This window comes from Chelonia mydas, chromosome 10, assembly GCF_015237465.2.
Source record: "Chelonia mydas isolate rCheMyd1 chromosome 10, rCheMyd1.pri.v2, whole genome shotgun sequence".
NCBI classification, from domain to species: domain Eukaryota; kingdom Metazoa; phylum Chordata; order Testudines; family Cheloniidae; genus Chelonia; species Chelonia mydas.
In genome coordinates, this window is record NC_051250.2 from 8,403,081 (window position 1) to 8,422,045 (window position 18,965).

Genomic DNA, 18,965 nt, shown 5'->3' on the forward strand with positions numbered 1-18,965 from the left:
CTTCATAATGAGGTTTACTCTAGAGTAATTAGAGTTACAGTGACCAGAGTGCTGGCTCAGCTACTGTTGCCAGCACTCTGTCACACACCTGAAAAGGGCTTTATACTACCCGTATGTAGGTGAGTGTTTAAGGGAGGCTGAAGTTTTGCTCATTCCATGATTTCCATTCTTTAACATAATTGTTTTTGAAATTTTATGGTTTTACATTTACATGGATGGCAGATCAGCTCAACATGTCTCCTTAAGAGCTGCAATATTCAACACCAGGCTAGATGATACATACAAAAAGATGATATATCATTAAAATACACAAAACAGCAGCACACTAAAATAAATCAACTCCATGATCTTTATTTCCAAATGGAGACCACGACACTCTGCTTAAAAGTGATACCTATATATTCTGGAGAGCTGAGTTGGGTGCATAAAGTTTCAGAGTGCAAATGCTACATAGTGTACTAGACTAGCATGCAATTAGGAGCCAAGAACTCCTAGTCCTCTTCCCAGCTCCGGAACCGAGTCACTGTGTGGAATTCAGCAAGTCAGCACTCCGTACCGAGTATAAAATGAAGTTACTTATGTCACAGGTTTATGAAGATTAGTTGGTGTTATCAAAATTGAGCACAGCACATCATGATTATTATTTGCATTAGCCCTAATACCTACACTAGCATATCTGTATTTATTTGAAGGGGTGGGGGCAAAGAGTAATGTCTGACTTACTACTGTATCTGTTACCTTTTGCCAGTTCCATCTTGCCCATCACCTGTTTTTCAACAGCACAACAAACCACAGTATTAAGCCATTCTAGCACTATAAAGTATGTGCCACATTTAGAATACTATAGACCGCAAAGGAAATATTTCCCAGAGATGTGCTGACATCACCAATGATGCTACACAAAAGGAGGTAGACAAGAAGAGTCATGTTAATTTCAAGCTCCATTAAACACAGGGAAGGTGGGAGAGGAAGAAATCAATCTCTGCCAAGTGGGAAAAGAACTGAGAATAAGATTGGCTAAGGAACGAAGGTTTAAAAAAATTTTTTTAAAGAGGATATTACTAACAATGGAAAGGTTAAAAAAACCTAGGTGGCAGACAATTTTTTGTTTGTTTTTGCAATCTGCTGTACATCCTTCTTTGTCTTTCTACATAGCAAGATGCTGGATATTTCCTATATAGCATGCAGTAAAGAATGTGTCACATCAGACTGCAGTTGCTCACTGAGAAGTCAAATCTAAGGTTCTCTGGCACCAAAGTATGCTTTGTCTGTGCTATTAAATAAACAGGTCTCTGGGCTGGATAAGGCAAAAATCTGTACTTTAAATCAATCAGAATGCAGATCTATTGTCCAATGAACAGCTGTATATAGCATCAATATTTGGTTGTAGAACTAACTGATGTCTCAGAATTGATGCCTTCACCCCATTTTCCATAAATATTTAGAATTTATAAAATCAGAAATTCATTATTCTGTAACATTCTATTCCATTTCTGTAAATATTATGGGTGTCTCACAAGGTGAGCTGGCCTTTTAAGGGTACCTCTACATTGTGTTTTCAAACCCACAGCAGTGAGTCTCAAGAGTTTGGGTCTACAGACCCAAGCTCGTACTATGGCACTAAAAACACCTGTGTACTTTCAAGGCTGTTTTTAATACCATAACACAAGCCTGAGTCTGTAGACCAGGGCTCTGAGACTCAGTACCCTGGCTTTTAAAACAGTGTAGACATACTGGGACATGGCTGGCCTGTGTCAGCTGCCTCAGGCTAAGGGGATATTTAATTTCAGTGTAAATGTTGGGGCTTGGGCTGGAGCTGCACTCTGGGACTCTACCCCCTTGCAGAGTCCTAGAGCCTGGGCTACACCCTGAGCCCAAACATCTATATCACAATTAAATAGCTCCATAGCCCAAGCCCCACGAGCCCAAGTCAGCTGAAGGGCCAGCCATGGGTGTTTAACTGCAGTGCAGACATACCCTAAGTCTTACAGCTCAGCCTTACCTGTGCCAGGTGCAGCCTGCCTCCCCAGGTGAAGGGAATGAGTCCAGGGATCATGTGATGGTAGCATGTGGCTCAGAACCAAAACTGCTGGAGAATGTAAGAGCATCCCGAGCACAAAGAGAGACTTTCCTTAGCTCCCAGGCAGAGCCTGGAGCGAACAGGTACCAGCTAAGGCAGCTAAAGTTGGGGAGCAAGTTTGCTTCAGAAGAGAGAAAACTAAGATCACTGCACATAGGCTTTGAGGAAGTTAATGTTTCCTTTTGAACTTGTTAATAAACCAGACACCAAGAAAGGGTACTACCTGACATACAGGAGCCCATGTGAAGTTACTAGGGACCCCAAGAGGGAGAAGCTGAGGCACCAGGCAGACCTGAAGTCAAGGCAGCTAAATCCTTGCTACAATAGGCCAAATTAATCCGGTGTGACTTCACTGACCTCAGAGAAATTACACCAAAGACGGATAGAACTAACAAATCTAGTTAAAAAGAATCTCAAATCTTGGAAGCTTCACTTACAAACGTATGCGTAGTTACATCTGTGAAGCACACATTTTTATCCAGAATCTTTCTTGTAATGACTATATAAAGGGAAGGCCATCTGATTCACAGTTTGGACAAGAAACTTTATGAAATCCGCACAGCTGCATATAATACACTGAATAAGAGGCATGAGCATTGAAATATTCACGTGATATAATTATGAATTATGGTTTTTTAATTTGTAATTTGAGGGTAGAACGGATGGTGCCAATGTCTACTAAAGCTATCTGTGCTGGTAAATGAATGCACTATAATACGATTCATTTTCTGTGATGGGATTTCTACTGAAATGCATTGGAAGGAAATCAGACTTCAGGAAATGTTAACTGTTCCATTGTATATTTCTCTCTCCAGATTCTAATGTGGATTATCATGTTGTTATACAAGATCAGGGTACTACTATTCACATCCACAGCTCTTGAAACTATTGATATAGACAATTTTCAGTTTTAGGGTGAATTACTTACATTTGTTGTAAGTGAAATGAAATTTGTGGTAATTGGCAGGCTCCACTGTAATAAATGGTAATTTAAACCACCAAAATATATCAATTGCTGGAGCAATAAGCGGGAGCAAGTCTGGGCTTCTGCCACCTCCACCCCACCCAGGATATGGACTTAGGCACCTGTAACCCACACTTTGGGGAAAAGAGAGAGAGAGCGCGCACGCACAAGCGCATCACATGGGACACATACTCCTAGCTCCTCTCAGGGATATGCCAGAACTGGCAAGGAGAAAGACGTTTTAGGGGACATCTTCTCAGATCTAGAAATTTCCCACTCGGACAGAATGCTTATTTCAGTTCAGTTAAAATAAAAGAATGATCACTGAAGAGGACACTTAGGGGATGGCAACTGAATGTATGTCAGGTAGGTTATACGTAAAAGTATGCTTTAACAAAGGAAGGGAAATTTGCATTTTAGAAATTAAGATGCCCAGAGGGAACATTAAAATCCTCCTATTGACTTATGTTTGGGAAGATCAACAGTATATGAAATAAAATAAATAAGCATGGTCAAGAAAGACTAAACCTACCAACCTCATCACTTTGGAGGTTTTATCCCTCTGCCCCACTCCTCCCCTGGACACATACATTGAGTGACTGAAAAATTAAGATTGTTCACCTGTAACTGGAGCTCTTAGAGATGGACTCTACCCATGAGTGAGCGCGAATGTGATGCATAGGCACTACAGTTCTGACGGTGGAAGAATTCATTGCTGTGCCCATTGGGGCACTCAGACCCTTTTGACCCTCCCCTCACCATTCCGAGTGCCAGGCTGTAGCGGAGGCATGATGGTCCAGCAGCCTCAGTCCCTTCACTGCCTTATAAGTAAGGCTGCGAGTCTGCCATGGAGGTCACAGATTCCATGACTTTCCGTGACCTCTGCAGTGGCTGGTGCTGGCCCAGCGGCTGCCCGCAGCTGTTTGGGTGTGTGGGAGGGGCTCAGGGATAGGGGCAGGGGTTTGGGGGGGGGGGGGGGGGCGCACTTACCTGGGGTGGGGGAGCCCCCTGCAGCTCCTGGAGGCGGAGGGGTCTCCGCACCCACAGACCGGTGGCACCCACAGACCCCGCCCCTGCAGCTCCCATTGGCTGCGGTTCCCAGCCAATGGGAGCTGAGGCAGCAGGCACTTGCGGTGGGAGCAGCAGAGGAGCCCCTGCCCTGGCCCCTGCCTCAGAGCTGGAGGGATGTGGAGCCAACTTCCCCATCCCCAGTACCAGCGGGGGTCCCAGGGCACATGCCCGGCCTGCCCCCCATCCACTATTTTTACTAAAAATACCTGTGACTAAAACGTAGCCTTACTCATACAGTCACAGATTATAAACGGGACTTGAGGAGAAGGTGAATGAGGAGTGTGAATGTGCAAAGTCCATCTCGAAAAACTGAAGTTACAGGCAAGTAACCTTAATTTCTTCGACTGGCCTCGGCATATTCCCATTCATGGGGTAGTTTGATAAACAGTACAGTCATCTGAGGAAGGTAGGACGTGGAGTCCTAATTGGATAGTGACCAAAATACTGCTCTACCAAAGTAAGCATCTGGTCAAGATGATAGGACTCTTTTGTAAATTGCGTGACTAGAACTCCAAGCAATAGATATACAAATTTCTACAATCTGAATATGTTTGAGGCATGCCAAGGAGGCCACTTTGCTCTTGTGGAAAGTTACCTAACCCCTAGTGGGAGACGGACAGAGGCCGATTTGCAGCTCGTGTCGATATATAATCCAATTCATATAGTTTGAAGTAATTTCCTGTCTTTTGTTATTTAATATATGAAATTAAAATATTGTGATTTTCTACATAAAGAGAACCCAAGAGTTTAGAAAGCAAAAGTCCTTCTTACGTCTAACATGTGAAGCTTTGTTTGGCCTGAATGAGCATGGCGTCCTGGAAAAGAATACTGGCAGATTAATGGATTGAGATAGGTATCAATTACCACCTTGGAGCAGGGGAGAGGAGAGAACTAGGGAGAGCCACTTTGTCATTGTGGAAAACTGAAAGATCATCAGCCATCAGGGATTCCAGTTCTCTTACTCTTATGGCAAATGTGATGGCTATAACGAATAGGTAAAACAGCAAAACAGGCAGAGGCTCAAAGGGAGGCTTCCTAAACTGACTAAAGTTTCATGATGGAGTTAGATCTTTGATTGGTGGACAGATGTTCACTAGACTTTCGTAAGTCCCTTTACTGTGTCCAAGTCCTATTTTCAGTTACTACGCAGTAAGATGAAATGGCTGCTAAATTGACTCAGCTGAAAAAGAGATTAGAAAGCTATAGGTGAAGCAAGTATTCAAGTACAGACTAATGTGATGGGGTGATGTGTCCCCCTGAGGGTAGTGGTGCCTAGGTCAGCCCATTCCAGTTATGTGACACTGCCTCTTTAAGATTCTGGGGAATGGGGGGGGGGGGGGGGGTCTTATCTTCAAAGACCAGTGGAAGACTGGGAAAGAACAAAACAATCCTAAGAATAAGTAGTTTTTGGAAGGAACACCATTACGGTCTCTTTAAGAGTCTGAGATCAAAAGCCTTAAAAAGTGGGCAGGGCAATGCAAGGCTCCCTCTTCCTCCAGCCAATTGAGACATGCTTCAGGAAGGGAACTAGCATATATGCTGCCTCCTCCCTCATCACAGGGCAGACATCAACAGAAGGCTGGCCTGCTGAACCCTGCAGGAAAAAGATCCATCTAAAGGTGAAGCTGGCTAAGGACGAGAGCTGGCCATAACCACAGCCCCAGCTTCATGGAGGAGAGCTGGGACAGGGGGACACCTCCTGCCCTAAGAAGCATACCACCTGCCTGAACCATGCTTTTAGCTCCAGGAGGAGGGCTGAAGGGAACTCCTGTCTGAAGAAGGCAGCTATGGACTGTCTTAAAGTGAGAGAAAGAGGGACTGTTGCACAGCAGTGGACTGTATTTCAGAGGGATTGGGAGCGCCTCCATAATGGGCTAAGCAGCAGTGAAGAACCACAAATCCAAGATGGGGACGGTGGAGTCCACAAACCTGGTAAAGATGCTGATGAGCAGGGCAAAGGTAAGGGTAGCACAGGGAAGTGGCGAAGGGGTTGAATGAACATTCCTCAGGCTTCCTAAAACAGGATCCCTGGGTTGGAAACAAAAGAAAGCAGAGCCTGGGTTCCCGAACCTATTCCCCAGTCCAGGAGTGGAAATACAGAGGTCAGGAGTGGAAGTACCAAGAATTGAGTCCCAGGTGGAGGCCAGGGATCAGTGTCAGAGGCCACTAGACTTTGGGTTTTCTTCTTTTTGGACTTTTCTGCTAACCCCGAAAGGTGAATGGACTGGGGGGTAACTTGGCCGGAAGGCCAGACCACAGAAGCAGCTGACTTTTGGGGAACCTGGATAAGGGGGCGTTAGAGTGAAAAACCCTGCAACCGCACATCCTAGCATGAGGGGGCACTCTGGGGATGACTGCCCACCATAACTGGAGTGGAGCTGAAGTTGACGCTATGTTATTGCATGCCCAAACTTGAAACCTTTTCCACTTGAGGTGAGCTTACTTGCAAGTGGATTGTTTCCTGGAATTTATCAAGACATCTTGCACTTCGTGAACAGGATCTCTTTAGATCTCAGTCATATGGCTCACACTATCAAGTGCAATGACAGTCCAGGGTATAAATACAGCAGTTCTGTGGTCAAAAGGTGAGAGAGGGAGGTCTGGAAACCATTGCCCTAACATGGGCAAGAGAGCAGTCAGTTACTTTGGCTTGCTTTAACCTTTATTATGCTTTAGATGAGAGAAAACAGGGAAAGGGCACCGAGGAGACCTATTTTTAGTCAAGTATGAGTCCAAAATGGACTGTCTTCTTCTGCTCTTGAGCACAACCCAGGGTACTTGACATTGTGCCTTGTTGCGAACAAATTTCCAGATATACCTGCTGTCTGGAGTGCTCATCTGTCGCTGTCTTTAGAGACCATCTGAGCAGTTCTTTTGTCCCCATTCAGTTGATCTGCTAGGTTGTCATCTTTGCCTATTAAATTCAGGGCAATGGGGTAAGTGTGATGGAGACCAGTCCCACAGCTTCCTTCAATAGCTGATTGGAATTAAATCCTCTTTTCTTGTTCACATACTATTGTGTTGTCCATAACACTTACTCACCTACAAGACAAGGTAGTCTAAGAAATTATTTGACATCCAGCAAATTGCCCTCAAGTCTACTATGTTGATATATAGCTTCTCTAAGTGGTTCCAGTGACTGAACTGTTAGATGTCTGAAGTGGGCTGCCCACCCCAAGTTGCAAGCATCGAAGATAACTGCTGATGGAGCTGGTAGATTGGAGGCTTTCCTTTTCAGGACACTGAAACTATGTCCACCATGACAGACAGAAGCCCTTCTCTTGGGAAAATCCATTTCAAGAACTTCTTAAATAATGCTTGCTGGACAATGTTGTACAGTTCTCATGCTGAGTACTCCTGAGGAGGTTGCATCTGTAGCTCAGGCCACAAGGCCTCATCAGTCTCAAGAAGAGTACTGTCAGGTTGACGTTCTCTTGTTATCTCATCATAATTGATACATTTCTCAGAAATTGTTCCTCTGGAAGGAAGGCTCTTCCTGCTTGAGAGTCCAGAATTGTCCAAGAGGGAATTCTTTATGTAGGAAGTGACTTTTTTCAATGTATTCTGAGTCCCAGCTCTCGAACAGGGAGCATGTAAGTCACCCTTGGACAGACTTTTTTGTGGGGCTCTCTTTACAGTTCAGTTATCTAAATAAGGTATGTCTATCCCATGCCATTTTAGATGCATGGACAACACCACTAGGCACTTTGTAAATACCCAAGGGGCACCAGAAAGGCTGAAGGACCCCGTATGACAACGGTTGCCAACTCCCACACCCCCACCCCACCCCCAATACAGAATCCAAAGTATTTCCAATATGAAGGCCTGATAGCTATCTGGAAATACATATCCTGTAAATCAAGAGAAGTGAACCAATCTTGGGTGGGGGAGGAAACGTGAATTTTCTGAAAGAGTTTCACTTTCTTGGGTCTAAGATGGTATCGAAATCTCCCTTCTTCTTTGTAATCAAAGTATCTAGAATAGAATCCCCTTGGAACTTTCTCTATGGCTCCTGCTTCCAAGAGTGGACAAAGCTCTATTCTTAGGAGGTTCTCAGGAGAGGGGTCCCTGAATAGGGAGGGGAAATGCGTGGTGTCAGATTGTATGGAATAAACTCTCTATACTGTTTCTAGGATCCATTTGTTTGTGATGGTGGTACTCCAGTTGCTGAGAGAGAGAAAATTGGGGGGAGATAAATGGCTTAAATAGCTCTTTCTCCTCTACTGCAGCTGAGCAGGAGGTTGCTGGTGTTGATATTGACACAACAGGGGCACCAGCCCTTGAGGGTTGATAAATTCCTAGCAACCTACCTGTTGATCTAGTGTCTTTCTTCTCTAGGATTTCATCCATCCTTACCCTTAAACTATCACCTTCACATTTGCTCTAGTCTCAGGAGAAAGACCAGACACTAAGCCATATATGTCATCTTAGTGATGGCTGAAGCTTCTGTTCTTGTAGTATTTGATGAATCAAATGAGGTTCTTAGTGTTCATCTACTAGTAGTCCTTCTGCTACTAAGGCCCTAGCCAGTTTCCTTTGCTCTTCAGGAAGGTCCTTACACAAAGTGGTTTTCTCCTAGAGATGACACTAATACAGAGACATTACAGCCTGGTAATTTTAAAACACCCATGTCTAGGGCAGAGAGTCTCAAAATGTGGTCCGTGGACCACCAGTGGTCAGCAAGCTCCATTCAGGTGGCCCGCAGATAGTTCCCTCTAAGGTTCGCACCTGGGCAGCTGCACACAAGAGAATGAAGGGCCACCCACCTAATTAGTGGAACTGCACAGGTGTGGCTCTACTAATTAAGTGCCTGGACCCTGGAGAAGATGTACATGTAAGGTGAGGTGGTTACAGGAGGAGGGGGGAAGTAGGGGGCAGTGGGGTGAGAAGAGACGGTGGCGGAATTTGGGATGTGCAGGGCTGCAGCTACCGGGGAGAGACCCCGCTCCTTCCCAGTCCCAGCTCGGGAGCTGCCGCAGCAGAGGAAAGAGGGCACATCCATTGAATTAGAAAGGTAAGACTACTGATATTAAAATAGGAGTTGTGTGCTTTTATTTGTAGAACAAAGTATTTTTTTTTTAATATAGCACTTTTATCCAAAGCGCTGTACAATAGATGGTTAACGGCACAAACAACATTTGGAAAGATAATTAAGCGGTCCGCCGAGACCCTCAGCAATTTTCAAGTGGTCCACGAAGAAAAAAAGTTTGAGAACCATTGGTCTAGGGAGGCAGAGGAGAATCTTCGCTCAGAGTGTCCACATCTTTGCCCTCCCTGTCAGACTGTGCAAAATGCACTTGGCCTTTTGTCCTCTGAACTGCTGCAACCACCAGAGAGTTGAAAGTGGGTGTGCAGGGGAAATCCCTCATATGTAACCGTTAAAGCTTGTCATATCTTCTTTAAAATGGTCTGGTTAGACTTGGCTGCTTTCAACAACTCTTCTAAAACAGAGATCGTACAGTGATCTTGCTGTTAGAAGGGGACCCCAGTGTATCAAACACCAGATTAGATATCTCCTGACATAGATAGGATTTTTCATGAAATGGTAGTCAAAACATCTTCCACTTTAAAATGAATGGCATCTTCAGAAGAGGAAGATGCAGCTGCAACTCCTACATTAGAAGACCTCTGAACATTAGGCTCCAGATCAGTGTCCTGGTATTCAATAGCTCCCATCAGCTCTTCCTATGAGTGCTTTATACTCTGGTGATGTAGACAGAACTGGGAGCATTGTATCCAGTGTATGAGGCTTCCCCCGACTTCTAGGAAGGGATAGATCCCTATAAGGATGAGTTTGTTCCGTGTCCACATAACATCTAGACAGGGGACAATAAGGCCATCTGGCTGAGGGAGGGAAGTTGACAAATATGCCAGGTTCCTTCTCTTCGTACCCAACAAGCTAAGGTTATTGTCTGTTTATATGAACAGTGTGTAGTATCTGTGTAGTGCTTGCTCTGTTTCCCACTCTTTACAGGTGATGGGAACAGAGGTTGTAAATTAACCTGTCACCATTAGATTTAATACCAGATTGTGGATCTGATCTCAGATCTGAAGCAGTAAGTAAGGGGAAAGCTAGTGGCTTTGTCTTCCCCTTTATGTTTTAAGAATGCCAAACTTCCTGGTGAGCCTGTAGGCGTTCTAAGGAAACAGAGTGAAAGGTCTGGGGAAATCTGAATCTGCTCCACGATCTTGTGTCTTTCCACCCTTGAGAAAGCTAGAGCAGTAAGTGGCCCTGCGGCTTTTCTTTTATTCCCTTTAACTCTCTGACCATGGGATGTATGGATCTGCATAACCTCCATCTCAGATTCTAAGTTCCAATGTGAGTGATGTACCTGGACAAATATTGTTATAGATACCAATGGCACTGTATCAGAACCAACACCCACAGCCATTTTGCTTGTCACATTAGGGGAATGACCCTTCTTTAAGTATTTGCCCTGTGCCATAACCTTTGGCCTAGGTTCCGAGGGTATCTTTGGAACTGACCTCAAGGGATCTGACAGAAACCCAGAACTGTGCTTGGCCCTGCTAATAGGAGCAGTATTTTGTACCATACTCTTACCTGGAATGGGAGGAGTCTGATCCCAAACGGTGCTCCCATTAGGATTGGCTCTGCTAACAGAGGCAGACACCTGTAGGGGTCTACTGTATCTGGAACTAGGATCTGATGGCTCAGGAACCCTTAATACTGGAGGTTTTGCGTTCACTTCAGGAGCAGAGGATGGAAATTTTAGAGCGATCTTGGGGGTTTTATTCCTTGGGGGGCTAGGGTACAATCCAAACCTCAGTCTGACTCTTGGATCCACTGGTTACAGAACTGGAGCTTTGGCCTCCTGAAGTAGTAAGGCTTGGAGCTTGTTCTGATGCTCCTCATGAGCTCTTGGGGAGAAAGTGCCTCATTCTCTCTTTTACAGTGCACAGTGAGTCCTTTCCCCAAGCAAGCTAGACACCTCATATGGGCATTCAATGCAGGAAATATAGCAGGATAATGCACCTACCTTGAATCCTGGCCTCTTTTCCTTTGGATCAGCCATAGCATGGGGCGGGGGGGGGGAGGAAGAGAGGAGGAACTGCAGAGGAGCCAGCCCATTGGAGCAGGAGCAGCCAAAGAAGGGACTGCTGCACTGGGATGAGGGGGATAAAATGGGGCCAATCCCCCCCCCCACACACACACAGAAACACTCTGGAGGCACTACGACCTGTCCTGCCTCCACCATGCAGCCTTGAGCGGAAACCTGCAGAGACGAAGCCAGTCCCAGATACTCCAGCCAGCAGAAGCAGCCAAACCAGGAATTTTGAGACATTCAGAGAGCTTTCTACAGTTGAGTGGACTTCCTCTGCCCAGCACTGATTGCTCCAACCTTCCCCTTCCCTACCTATCCTGTCCTCCTCACATACATTCTGATCTCTCTCCAGCTAGTTTATCCTGTCTTAAGTAAATTTACCCCCAAAATCATGGCACTCACATTATATTTGCTTCTATGGTACTAACATGATGTTTGCTTCCATCACATAGGTATAACACAGTGAACAAAGACTACGATTTTGTCAGGGACACATGACTTCAGCCCCAGCAGCTGGGAGCTGCAGGGTCCCACCGCCTTCCACAGTGGCAGGGAGCTGTGAGTTACCCCCACAGTCTGAGGCAGTGGTCCCGCAAGCTCCGAGCCGCCATGGGCAACAGGGGTACCCCACAGCTCCATGGCCGCCACGGCGAGGTAGGGGGACCACCCCGCAGTTCTGAGGCCCCATGTGTGTTGGGGGCCCTGAGGCCCCCAGCCACCACACAGCTGCCCAGCCCCTTCCCATTTTATCATGGATATTTTTCGTAAAAGTCAGGGACAGGTCACAGGCTTCCATGAATTTTTCTTTATTGCCCATGACCTGTCCAAGACTTTCACTAAAAATATCCATGACAAAATCTGAGCCTTAGTTATACCCCTTCCCCCACACTGTGCCTATGTCTATCTAGAGTGTAAGCTTTTCCATTTACTACTCTGTTTCTACAATGCCTAGCACAATGATGCCCCACTCTTGGTTAGTCCCCAAGAACTACTGTAATAAACATGATTTATTTATTTAAGTTTAAGATAAAATTTCTTACAATAATCCTAAAACTTCCATGGAGCTGAGTCTTCAGAGAGGTTCCTGGTCCATCTGCTGCTGTATCTGGAAGAACTGAGATGGCTAGAACACGCATTCCCATAGCACCTCTCTCTCAAAGTGTTCAGGAACGGTGAAGGGAGGAGCAGTGAGTGTGCTACTCAACACCGCATCATCAGAACCACACTGCCAAAGCATGCCATGAGTGGGAATGTGCACAGGCCACTCAAAGAGCAAGGATTTAATAGAAACTGAGTTGAACTGTGAACTGAAGTATCTGCTATTTTTATCTGCCAGTACATGCACAATAATTGGTTCCCTGCTCTAAGGTTATGGTTAGGGAATGGTGGGCAAACTACAGCCTGGGGGCCACATCTGGCCCTTCAGACATTTTAATCCAGCCCTCGAGCTCCAGCTGGGGAGCAGGGTCTGCCCTGCTCCGTGTGCGCCGTGGCCAGGAACTGTGGTCAATGGGAGCCGCAGGGGCGGCGCTTGCGGACAGAGCCACCTGGCCGCGCCTCCATGTAGGAGCCAGAGGGGGGACATGCTACTGCTTCTGTGAGTTGCTTGAAGTAAGTACTGCCTGGAGCCTGCACCCCTTGCCCCCGACCTCCTGCCCCAGCCCTGATCCCCCTCCTGCCCTCTGAAGCCCTGAGTCCCAGCCCAGAGCACCCTCATGCACCCCCAACCCCTCATCCCCAGCCCCAACCCAGAGCCTGCACCCCCAGCCAGAGCTCTCACCCCCTCCCGCACGCCAACCCGCAATTTCGTGAACATTCATGGCCCACCATACAATTTCCATACCCAGATGTGACCCTGGGGCCAAAAAGTTTGCCCATCCCTGCCTTAGAGAGAGAAAAAAGTCAATGCAGTCTTAAATACACAGGAGTTAATACTCTGGGAGAGATTAAAGAGAAATTATCTGAATTAGAGATATAGGGCCTGGAAACCTTTCCCAGGTGGGATGTATGTGAAAAGGACACCTTTCACAGGAGGATGCACTTAGAATGTTTCTTCTTGTTTGAGAGCTTATATTAGTTCTTTCAGTATTCCCCTCTTACATGTACAGGAAACATCTCTCAAACCAAATGCTTTCAAAACAGGCAGAAACATTTTATATGCACTCGCTGTCTACAACAGTGCCTGGCCCCTGACTGCCAGTGATGCTTTGATTGATCAGCGTAAGCGTGAAACAATCATGCATTAGAGAACAAATAGGACCCTAAGTACAACATGACTGTGGCAAAACAAACGACTACAAGCTTAATTTTTATTATACAGTATTTGCCTAAAGAATATAGTCTGTGCCTTGCATGACGGGGTGGGGGGAAGAAAATTTACCTGCAAGGTCCAGCAGTCTTACCCAACCAGAGCTGGGGTCCAGCTGTTCCTTGAGTTCAGAAGGCCCCTACTTAGCACACTAACTGCTCAAACCACAAACATCCAAGCATATGATTATGATGAACTGACTGGGGCCTCCACCATAGACACTGAATTTAAAGCTCCAAGAAACATTACTGAAGTTTAAACTTATGTTTCATCATTTAGGCATTTCACTTTTATGTATTTGAGACTAGACAAATAATGGATTGGTCTGTTCACTTTTGTTTCTAGTCAGTTATTTTGTTTTTCATTCACTAACACAAAGTTAGATTTGGGGAGCAGATAACAGATCATGTCCTTTTAAAGGACCTATGTACAGTCCCATTTAATTGTAAATATGACCATTTCCAGGTCTAAATATATTGGCTGAAAATCCAGGCCTCACTGTCTTGAACAGGGCCAGAATTTCACCCACTGTCACTGTGAGTGAAAAGTCACTTGGCCACATATTTGTTTATGATTTAAAAATGGTTTGACAGAAGCTTGTACATCTTTCAGCATAAATTAATCTGCTATTTTTTCATCCGCAGAGCCCTAGCTCAAGTCTGATTTTCAAGACATCTTAAATTACTCTCTCATTCCTCATCAAGATCCTGCTTGAAGACAAGTGTAAAGACCTAGTTCACATGTTCAATCCCACTCACCACAACTTCAAAAAGACATTTTTCTCTGGATTTTCTCCCCACCTTTTATTTGTATTCTTCAAACCCCTGACAGCCAGGTCTGGTCTCCAGTGGAGTTTAGCCATCAGCATAGCTAAACTGATGCATCTGCACCAATGCAAACCCTTAACTCAGAAATGGTACACTGGTGTAAACTGTGATTTGCACCAATTCATCTGCCCCAGAGTAATCTTACACCAATGTACCCTGTCTATGCTAGTGGTTTGCCCTGGTGCAAATGCATCAGTTAGCTATGCTAGTGGCTAAAAAACCGCAGTGTAAACAAAAGCCACAAAAATATTTGAGGAGTCTGTACACAAGACGCCCTACACAAAACCTGATCAGTTTTAACTGTATGTGTTATAGCCATTGCTTGTTTCTGATTAAAAACATAACCAGGAAATACACTCAGATTCTTTAGAAAGCTACCTCTTTAAAATTCTAGCTGTTCTACTTAATATTCTGTAAATTTAGAGTGTATTGGATTAAGAGTTTAAGACCATATAAGCATATTTGTAAAAAAAATTAAAGACTGGAAACAAATGGCAAAAAGCAAGCAGTGTTGAAATGGTCTTTTAAAACATAATGCAGCAAGCAGTATAAGTAACCTAGTAAAACAGCAGAAATGGACAGTTTCTGCCCCCTGTAGTTTCTACTGCTATCTGGATTTTTAAGACTCAACACTCAAGAAGTAAAGGTAGTGTCCGAGAAATCTAAAGAATGACAGACTGGACTCACTGGATAACCAACTGTGCAAGACAGTTTTCATGGTAGGTTCTTATGACCAAGAGAAGGTTTATTCAATGAATCTTCATATACAACTGTAATTCTGCATGATTTCTACAGCAATAAACAAGATTTTATGATTGTTTTCTCAAATTATGTCACTGAGTTTTCAGCAGAAAAAAATCAAAAGTCCCATTTTTCTGAAGTCATTTTTCTATCCACCTCTACATATTGATCAGGATTCAGAACAAGAACTCTCATCCATGGAGGAGCACATTCTTAATATCAAAGCTATACCACATTCATAGTGGCATACCACAGACGAATATGGAATTATTTTCCAATTGCTAGAATACTCATTCAAAATTAGTTTAATTATTCTTAAAAGTAATTTCTAGGTGAAGAGGCAGGAAGTATTCATGTTATTAATCAAAACAAATCATCACTCTAGCAGTAAGACTCACTATCTGATAGTGGTCAGCCTTCCTACCTCACATTTGCCTTTTGTCTTTCACAGTATACTAGACATTACTAACCATCATGAATGTACGTTTTCATTTAAGCCATTATATCCCATATAACAAGTCATGTTTTGGTCTACTTTCCTCCCTTTAACACAAAATTATTACGGGGTATGAAAAAGTTTGTTATTGAAGCATTAGGCTACATTCAATGACAAGAGGAGCATAAATATTCAAATATGCCAGTAGCTAGATTTAATAATGCTTGAACATGAAATGACTAAACAGTTTTACTAAATATATAAGTGTGGTTAAGTGTCCCATTTGCTGCCCCTTTAAAAAAAAAGATCTTATAAGTTGGATAGCACACAAGTTGCACAGTCCTTTTATCAGCCCTTTTAATATATCTAATTTCTGAATGTTGTCTTTCATTCTATAACTAGCTCTATTTTTATGAGTGATTTGACCAATCGAATGAAAAGAAGTTATGATCACAAGACAGGTAATTGACTGCTTCAATATTAGGCCCTATCCTTGCTGCCTTGAAGAACAAGCTTTACTCCTTGAGTTGCTGTTGCAGTCTCCTTTTCGGTCATTAAGGTGATCACTGAAAAGAAATCTGCAAAGTCACTTTGAAGTAAGAACTAGTTAACTCCAAGGAAGAGAATCTGTGAACAGTTAACAGACCAACCTTGCAGAACCAGGTCTGTGTACATGACTGATTTTTAAAATACTTTTTACACAAATGTTCTGGCCATCAGTCTTCTCCAATATATTCATTATGCTATTTGTGCAGTACATTCTCTATACATTTGCAAGAGCAAAGTATCCTCACTCTTGCTGTGTATAAAATACTGATTCAATTCTTTCCCCCCTCCCCCGACCTTCTCCTCACACCAAACTAGGAATCTCTTTCTGATTCTGTTATCAGTGGATGCATTAGATCATAAAAAAAATCATTCCACAGACATAAAAATCTGCAGACGTATTTCCAGTCATTGTGTCTTTAAGCCTTTTCTAAGTACACATTACGTGCAAGCGTGATTTGCAAGCTGCTCTCTCCTTTCCCACTGCTCCATAAATTAGATGCAGGACAAGCCTCAGTCTCTGTATCCCATGCTTCCCAAACGCTGGCCTCTATCCGCTTAAGTGCCTATGCAGTAGCTACATTTAATAATTTACCAGTGGGTGACACACTGAATTAAAGATCCACTTCTCCCTCTCGGCTTCCTTATCCCAGCCTGTCACTTACTGTACAAGACCCTGATCGGAAGCAGCCTATTGACTGCAGGAGGCTGCCTCCCAGCGCTCGGCTGCAGGCCGGCCATACCCATCTGCCCTGGGAGCTCTCCCTCCCCCGCAGAAAAGCAATGCGGTTGCCTGATTCCGGGAAACCCTCACTCCCCCCAGCACCTGGGAGGAGGCGGCGGCGGCGCTCGGCCCAGCCTCCCACCCCTGGATGGGAGAGGAAAGCCCTTGCGGCAGCCTCCCCCACCGGCCCGGCCCCTCCGCCCAAGGCAGGTGTCGGAGGGGATCCCCTGCGTCCCCTCCGTGCTCCCTGGGGGGGCTGAACGGCGCTTCCCCCGCGATTGTCCCTTCACCACCTCGCCCCGCGGCGGGGCTGGGCAGCCCCTTCCCCGCTCCAGGAGGCCGGAGACGATCCCGCCCCCCCCCGCCCGGGTGCGGGTCAGGCAGGGGCGGAGCCGCCCCCCGGGATCGGGGCCCGCTGGGTTGGGCGGGGCGGGGTGGGGTGTGGCCCCGCGCGGGCTGAGGCGGAGGGACGCGCGCCGCTCCCCCCCCCCAGCCCCGGTACCTTGCGCTTCCTGGTCTCGGCCGAGCCGCTCCACACGAAGCACTGGTAGATCGCCCGCAGGTTCTGCTTCCAGTTCTCCACCTTGAAGCCGGTCACATGGCAGCACCCGGCGGCCGGCGGACTCATGTCCGACCCCCCCTCATCAATCCGCCCGCCGACGGGCCGGGCCGGCGGGCAGCGAGCCGGCCCCTTCCCCCTCGCAGCCGCACGGACACGGGACGGGGCCGCAGCTCGCGCGCTCGCTCCCCGGCGCCGGCCCCCTCACGCCGCCCGCCGCTGGCTCCGGCGGCGCGGCCTCCCCCGCCCCCGCGAGCTGCAGCGGGGCGCGGGGAGCGGCTCGCCCCGAGGGCCGGGCTCCCCCCGGCGCCGAACAAAGCGCGGCGGCCGGGCGGCAGCGCACAAAGATGGGGCGCGCGAGGAGGAGGAGGAGGCGGCGGCGGCCGCTGCCGCCCCCAGAGTGGCCGCCGCTGCCGTTAACTCATGGAGGCCGCTGGGAGGCGGTGGGGCTCGGGGAGACCCTGGCGGCGGAGGTGCTGCCGCGAGGGGGAGGGGGCTCGTCGTCCGCCGCCGCTGCTCCCCCAGCCGGCCGCCTGCTCGGCTTCTGTCTCTTTAAATCGCTCCCCCTCCCCCCGCAGCGTTTAATGGCCCTAGCTGCGAACTCAACCTAGCCCGCCAGGCCCGGAGTGGGACCGACCAACAGGGAAGGGGCAGGGGGCGGTGTTGGCCGGCCCCTCCGCCCCTCCACTATTGGGGTGGGAGCCCGGGGAAGCAGCGCGACCGTTGGTCGGACGCCTGTCGCTCCAGGCTTGGGCTACGCCTCCTCCGGCGTCTCATTGGCGCGTCGCCCTATCCAACACGTCCCAGGGGGAAAAGGCGGGCACTGATAAGATGATGGACGATGCAAATACACCAATGAGGAGAGAGAGGCGGGGCCTGTGTTGCAATCAGCGCTGCCAGATTGGCCGCGGAGCTCCCGTGGCGAGGCAGAGGACTAAAGGGATTGGCTGTACGGAGCTGTCAGGGTGGAGCCGCCCACAGCATCAGGCTGCGTTGCGGGGCAGAGCTGCTGTCATATCCGCTTATCCCTGCAGCTTCTCTGTTACCCCAGTGATTTCCTGAAAGGAAGGAGGGGGAGGGGGTGGAGGCTGGGCGCTGGAGCTGCTGCCCCCTTTCTCCTGCGGGGCAGGATACGTCCCCCCATCTACACACAGGCCATAGAGCCACTGTGCCCCATCACAGCCCCATGGCGCCCATCACAGCCCCATGGCGCCCGCCACAGCCCCATGGCACCCACCACAGGCCTACAGCGCCACTCTGCCCCACTACGGGCCCACGACGCCCGCCACAGCCCTGCTCTGCCCCACCACAGGCCCACGACGCCTGCCACGGGCCACAGAGCCGCTCTGCCCCACCACAGGCCCACGACGGCCGCCACAGCACTGCTCTGCCCTACCACAGGCCCACGACGCCCGCCACAGCCCTGCTCTGCCCCACCACAGGCGCACGACACCCGCCACGGGCCACAGAGCCGCTCTGCCCCACCACAGGCCCACGATGGCCGCCACAGCCCTGCTCTGCCCCACCACAGGCCCACGACACCCGCCACGGGCCACAGAGCCGCTCTGCCCCACCACAGGCCCACGATGGCCGCCACAGCACTGCTCTGCCCCACCACAGGCCCACGACGCCCACCACGGGCCAC

At 47.6% G+C, this 18,965-nt stretch overlaps 1 protein-coding gene across 4 annotated transcripts in view; it reads right to left on the reverse strand.

Annotated features, from left to right (window-relative positions):
• USP22 (ubiquitin specific peptidase 22) overlaps positions 1–17,974 on the reverse strand; it is a 192,589-nt gene extending 174,615 nt beyond the window's left edge. For 2 of the 4 annotated variants that reach the window (XM_037911665.2, XM_043523781.1), the window contains exon 1: positions 17,264–17,973. In XM_037911665.2, the coding sequence (XP_037767593.1) occupies positions 17,264–17,389 (126 nt within the window). In that variant the 5' untranslated portion in view covers positions 17,390–17,973. Of the gene's footprint in view, positions 1–17,263 lie in introns of all 4 variants that reach the window. The other 2 variants (XR_006284233.1, XM_037911664.2) reach the window with 2 other exon arrangements.
• Positions 17,975–18,965: the final 991 nt, after the last annotated feature.